The following is a 7,200-nucleotide window of genomic DNA, read 5'->3' on the forward strand; positions in this document are numbered from 1 at the left end:
AGAGTTATCTATGGTCACCCTACCATTTCAATTTCAATTTATTCTGGAATTAAAACCTATAAAAGACAAACTCGTTCTCTTGTTCTATAGGCCTAAATCTTGAAAGAACGTCAAGCTTTCACCTTAAACTCCACTGTCTAATACTAGATCAGATTTTATGTTGACACAGCACAAATGTCAACATTTAGGCCTAAGTTATTTATTCTATTTGTTTTGCACTTGTTAAGATTGTTGAAAGTTATAAAAAAACATAAAAAATCGAAAGCAAGTGTATGTTTTATACCATTTCCTTTGATATAATTATATACATTTGTATATTCCTTCTTTTGCTTACAATCTGTATGCAATGCGTTGATTATTTTATTTCGTACTCGTTGGTTATTGAAAACAATTATTAGAACAAGCGGCCTTGTTGAACTTATAGTTCTGTACATGTAAATTCATTTAATGTTAGGCATATATAAAATGTAGGCCTAAAGTGCGTATTGTTCTTCAAAGAAAAAGAATATAGGCCTAATTAAAGAAAGAGAATTGGGTTTACCTAGAAACTTCAGGATACATTGTAGGCCTAAGTATACTCGGTTATTCATCATACAAAATCGAAATTAAAATCGTTAAGAATTTAATTTAAAAAAATAAAACACGGGTTCATTTGCGATACACATCATTCTTATTTATAATTACATATTATAGGCCTATATTGAAACGTGGTATTAGATATATTAAAATTATATCTTTTTTTGTAAAAAAAAATTATTGTTTTTAATTATTTAAATATTCATGATATATTCATGCTTATGAGAACGAATGTAGCATAATCAAAAGATAGTATATGTAGAATTTAAATGTTTTTGTATTACGTAAAGATGCTAGTAGTAGTAGGCCATTGAAATGCAGCCCTAGATTTTGATGATAAATGCTCAAGCGGACCACTTTAAAGTGACCTTGTTAGAATCACTTAAAGGCCTGAAGAAAATACGATACATATAAATACACACTGGACAAAAAATAAACAAACTTTTAACATGTGCTAAACCCAACCCATCAATATAGACACTTGAAAAAATAAGATGCATCGTAGAATGCACTTAGCATAAACTTTGAAATATTAATTGTGATAAAACTTACACTCTTGACTTCTACTACCTCATTTATACAAAGATTCACTGCTCAAAACTTTTAAAAAAACCACTATTCATACGTACACCTTATGTTGCTAAATTCGTAACACAATATCAACAGTAAGCTAAGAGATGGCGGTAGGAGGTCGCACTTACAGAAACACCAAACGCAGGTGTAACAACTCTACATTTGACGAAACTTAATTTGCCGAATTACCATCACCTACAATACTTATTAACAATTAAAATGGTGACCAGTCGAATGACAATCTGTTGTAGGCTATCTTCCAATTGACATTCTTGCAAAAAGAAGATGACATGTACTTTTAAAAATTTTGCAATCAGACAATTCTTCGTACAGAGAACGTCTACAACTTGGAATAAGATTTTAAAACCATTGTATATTATAAAATTAATAATAAGCCTAATCTTTATTCGAACATACACTTTTAAAACAGTGGTACATTCACAATAGTTATTCGACAAACACAAAGCTACATACAAACTACTGTATATTTAAAATGTTTATGATGAAACAAAAGTATTTATTATTTATATCAACTTTAATGGTTTTCAGACCTTAAAAATGAAAATCGCGTTAAAACACAAAAATACTTTATAGTACCGTACTATTATAATCATACTTGCCATGTTTATGTAGTTCTGGACAGTTTTTAGTGAAATTGAAAAAATTGAAAAATATCATTGGAAGGCTAACGGCCTATATTATTTTTTAGTTGTAAATAATTGTACCGTACTGTATACCCAGAAAAAAATCACTTTTGAAAGAGGGAAATAGTTATAAACTCAAAATTTTAAAATTTAGATAGGCCTACCTAAATTAGGATGCATTATGCGTGTTGTATTGGTATTCTGCAGATACTTAAGTGTTCGGGACTTCGTTACGTTAGCTTTACAAGAGTGAGAATGAATGATAAAAAGTAACTGTTAAATCAAACAGTACCGTTGGGTTTTAGCAGATTTTGAGGATCATGCTTTTTTCGTAAACCTGATTAACCCTTGAGGAATGTTTATACCTGTACATTCTAGGAACTACGACAGGAATTACTATCAAAACAATGATCAATATCATTCAAACATCAATCGCACTACCTTAAGAATTCAATGCAGTAAACATACCGATAAAGTGATAGCAACCGGTTGGGATCGAATATCATAGGCGACTGGAATATAGCTATACCTATAGTAGGGAGTTGTCTATAGTAAGCCGTTATAGGCCTACCTGTGCTGTTGTGTATTAAACCGTTGAGATGAACCTTTGCGTGTCTGTCACATTGTTCAAAAACTTTTTATAACGAAATTATGTACAATGATCATTCTTATTCACAACATTCATTAATTCACATCCACAAACTCTACAACGATATATATATATATATATATATATTATGTATGTGTGTGTGTGTTTGTTAAACTTTCAATAATAGTTACCTTCGGCGGCTTTGAGAATACCAGTTTCGAGTCCGGTGAAAGTCTTGTTTGTGAGTTCTTCCAAAGCAGACAACGGCGATCCGGCGTCAGTATCTCGATTTGAGTGGTGCTTGCGGGATGAAGACAGTGTTGGGATGGAGAGGGAACATCGATCAGATCGGCTTATCCCCTGCCCATTGAGCGATCTTTCAAGTTTCTGTATTTTCTTGCATTCATTTCCAGCATTAGTCAAAATATCCTTAATTAGAAACGAGGTAAGTGGTTTTCCAGGATTTCGAGGAGGACTTAATTCTACGCCAGCAAGTTTCTGGAGGGAGCCCAGAAGATCAGACGATGCTAGCATGGTCATTTTGAGACTATCTTGTCCAGAGCACAACACACTTATGAAAAATAGGTTCTATTCCAAGAGTATGCCAAAGCAAGTTAGTTGAGATGCACGTCTGGTGTTTAGTAATGCGTTAGGACCATGTGTTAATTCTTGTGTACATCACTCCGCTTTCCTGCCTTCGTTACTACGTAACTAGGTTCGCATTCATCGTGACCCTTAAGGGAAGAGGAGAGGCGAATTACATCCGCCACTTGTCAGTAATGTCGTTAGTCACGCTAATTGGTCAATCTTGTTTCTTATTGGTTCCTAATCTAATTAACCAACGCTTAACTGTGTTGTTTCAACCAATCAATGCGTGACATGGATCAAATAAATTGATTACTTCACCGCGAAGGTTTGTGGATACCCAGCGCGTTAGGCCAGGCAAGAGTTACAAATGCAAAATAAATATCCACTTGGCTAATCAGCTGCGATCAAATTTTACTGTATTGACGGGGTGCCACCTCCTTGTATGCGTTTGCAAACAATCGCCCAAGTGTCCTGCACACTACACGCATGGCTGTAATATCTATTTTTAAAACTTTCTACGACTGTCATACTCTCAATTTCGAATGAAACCCCCCGGAAATGTGGTAACAGAGCTACTTTTGGTCGTTTCAAAACGGTCATTTCTGTTTCTGTTTACATCCTAAATTGAGAACATTCGTACGACTGCGCCGCCTGCCGTTTGTCGGTCTTCATCAATTGGCGTTTATCAGTTTCGTTTGTTTGCATATAAGTGGTATTGTCTTTTTTTTCATAAATAATTTGCGATTATTGAACTCTGCACAGAATTTGTAGGCCGATCATTGTGCTCAACAAAAGGCGTGTCCTAGAAACGGTGCATAGTATGCGTTATATCTATCGGTACGTGCTCTAATCCACAAACGGTTGTTCCTTAGAAACGATGCGCTCCATAAACTTTGCGTCTCTAGAAAAATGGATCCCAGTAGTAGCGCCCATGGAAGAGTTGGTAGCAGGGTCCTTCCATCTGGGAGTTCAGCACGTTGGAGAGAAAATAAATTCGTATGTAATTTTTTTCTTTTTAATAGATTTTTAGACTGAGACAAATTCGATTAAATAAGCCTTTTACATCTCACTGGATCCCTCCGAGGGATCAGTGGCTGGCCCTGCCCACTTTTGCTCTCGTCGGGGACATTGGGTCTCGACCTTCGGGGCATTACCTCCTCCACAGCTACCTCCTCTCCGCTCTGAGGTATATCATGGCGAACCCTGGTTCGCTCAAGAAAAGGCATGGTGCTCAAAATTGATAAACGATGTGCTCAACAATGCAACGAAATAAATAAATAGGGCCTACCAGTACAATACTAAAAATATATTTGAAATATATGTAGGCATAGTCATATTGAAAAAAATTACAATGTTATTATTTTTAACTACATCTAATGTAATATATTCTAACATTCCGAGAGTGATCGTTTTGAGTTCCTTGATGTATATAAACAAGTCCACAGGGGAGCTGACCACTTGGGGATTCTTGCTGCAATTAAGCATATCATTTTATGTTTTTTATGAGGCTTTGTTTTTTCATTCCTGTACACTTTACCATTATTTTTGAGTAGGCCTATTATATTATTATTTATTAATAGGCCTTTTATTATTTCATAACTTATCGAGTAAACAAAGAAAGCAATGCATTATTTTTTTATATTTCCCCCTCAGTTGACCCCGCAATTGAAGTAACGTGTTGGCATGTATGTTCGCCGGTTGACAAGCAAAACTCAGCAATGATGTTTATTAGTTGAAAATTATTACTTGCAATAAATCATAAATCTCAGCCTTTCGGTAATTAATTTAATTAAGATCTGCGCAACAGATGTTTGAGAGTTTGCCTACTCAACCCAAAATATTGTCGAGAAGTTGATGTTGCGGTTATAATGTAAACGAGCGTATTGGTTAATACTTTTGCTTAGCATGTGATGATGATGTCATAATGATCTAATGATAGTGGCATATTACCAGTCAAAATAGTGTAAAACTACGAATAGGAGGCGAATGGGCTTAATCTCGAGAAGAGGCCCATTTAAAATTGAAGCCCACCACTTTAGTTTGCAGAAGTAGCCTCGAAAAGAAGACCAATAGAGCATGTGGGCTTCTTTTCGAGATAGTACAGTATTATGTATACACTTTACATGAATTTAAAAGAAACAAAATAGACTAAAAACACGTTGGTTTATACAGTACCGTATTAGGTGACTTAATGCCGGTTAATATACACTTCATGATACAGACTGACGTTGGCCCTATTTATTGTTTTATAGTAGTAATTTCCAAAATTTACAGCATTCATTTTGGAAAGAGGTCTCCCACTCTCCCCCCACCCCCTTCCTCTTTACTTTGCAAAATTAGCCTCGAAAAGAAGCGCATCTCAAAAAGAAGCTCATCTTAAAAAAAAAGAAAAGAAGCCCATCCAAAGGTTGCAAATAAAAACAGAAGTACAGGGCTTAGACCTACCCATGTACCAAATTAATGTTGTACCGATTTGCACAAAGTACACCAAGAAAGATTGCTCATGTGGACAAAATATATCCAAGTTCCAAACCGTCTCTCTCTTCCCTTACAGAAATGTTATTAATTAGTTATATTGTAAATACGTAATTATAGTTTTTTAATACCAAACTGTAATCTTTTTTTAACGTTAGTTAATAGACGTTTGTGAATACCAACTCTTAAAAATGTTGGGTCACTTTCTTGTCATACAGAAACGGTGGCTTACGTAATAACTGTTAAAATTAATAGCCTATTTTTTTTTCTAGGGAAACAGCTGTTTCTCCATATCTATCACTTCACCTCTTTGCATGTTGCATAGTTAAAATATAGGCCTATATGTTTTTGTTTTTTTAAACAGATCTTTGTGCTGGTACTAAGTGGGCATATTCCATCTATTTGGGTCATTGAGAGGTGTTGTCCTGTGTCTATAATGTCAAAACATCTTGTTTCATTATGGAAGGCATCTGGAACATGATAATTCGTTGATTAATGTAAACGCTACTTAAAACTCGAGATAAAAGTTAGTTCATGTGTTGAATCATTTTATCCAAATGTCTGACTATTTACAGTTCACCCATATTTATCATTTTTGTTTGATAATTTTATGATGTTTCACCTTTCTGTATTCAATCACTTGCATAGTCCTACGTCAATGTTTTGAAACATTTTCATTCTATGACGTTTCGCATCATTATTTTGCTACAACTTGTAGCTCAAACACCTACAGTCTGACTAAGGTATGTTTCTAAAATGTATACGAGGACACGTGTTTAGGTTGATGAGTTCTATTGTATTTAAATTGGAAATGCGTAAGTGTGATTGGTTAATGACAGATACGCGCTCAATTTGCTGACCGATAGCGCTCGCATCCGTCAGCGTATCCGGATCCTGGTAACGGTTAGCTCTCGATCCGGATACTAGGCCTCTCTTGTGAACCTGATCATGTGATTTTTCTCAGTTTTCTTGACGAAATAATTAGGCCTAAAACAAAATGACGAAATTATCTGGTCTGGTCGAAATTATCAACTTGTAACGGCTTCTAAAAGTTTTACTTTTATTGATTATATCATTCAAATCATGTAGGCCTAAGCCGAATTTTCAGGGAGTTGTTTTGTGAATTTTATGGCCTCAGGCCTGTATGCTTAACCAAACGAGTGAATCATTCTGTTTCATGAAGTTGTTCGATGATACGTTGTCCATTGTCCAGTAGATTCGTTAATGTTTTTAATTTAAAATTGTTGTAAAGAACACTGTTTTCAATCTGATGATCGTTGGTTCAATTCCAAGTTGTTCTCACTCGATCACACTGCTTGTTCTCGATATCTATGGAAGGCCTAATCCGTCAAAATTTATAAACTATTGGGAAAATGACGTCCGGTGCAAAACCGCTGTATTTGGCACGAATGATAATTCAATATCGATATGACTCATGTGATAGGTCAATATGCAGTTCTTTTAAAGTGTGTTAACATTCCTAAACCGTAGTAAACTAAATATTTGTCATGTTACGTAGTTATATTTATAATTTAAACCTTAGTAACATTATGGTGATAATGATGATGATGATGTTGATGATGAAGATGATGGTTATTATAATAGTACATCAAACATTTAATTTGGTATGTGCTCATCATCATATCATCTTTTTCCTTTGACGACCTCTTTTGATTTGATTTGATTTATTCAGTATTTTCATAACAAGCATACATAAAAAAGACAAAAAGAACAAGCAAAATGAAAAGAACAGGA

General features: G+C 34.8%; 1 protein-coding gene across 1 annotated transcript in view; it reads right to left on the reverse strand.

Annotated features, from left to right (window-relative positions):
* LOC117105818 (transcription factor LBX1-like) overlaps positions 1-3,301 on the reverse strand; it is a 10,404-nt gene extending 7,103 nt beyond the window's left edge. The window contains exon 1 of the mRNA XM_033247119.1: positions 2,574-3,301. Within this exon, the coding sequence (XP_033103010.1) occupies positions 2,574-2,922 (349 nt within the window). The 5' untranslated portion in view covers positions 2,923-3,301. The remainder of the gene's footprint in view (positions 1-2,573) is intronic.
* Positions 3,302-7,200: the final 3,899 nt, after the last annotated feature.

Source organism: Anneissia japonica, unplaced genomic scaffold (genome assembly GCF_011630105.1).
Source record: "Anneissia japonica isolate Jap-2015-1 unplaced genomic scaffold, ASM1163010v1 scaffold287754_len4335492_cov202, whole genome shotgun sequence".
Classification (NCBI taxonomy): domain Eukaryota; kingdom Metazoa; phylum Echinodermata; class Crinoidea; order Comatulida; family Comatulidae; genus Anneissia; species Anneissia japonica.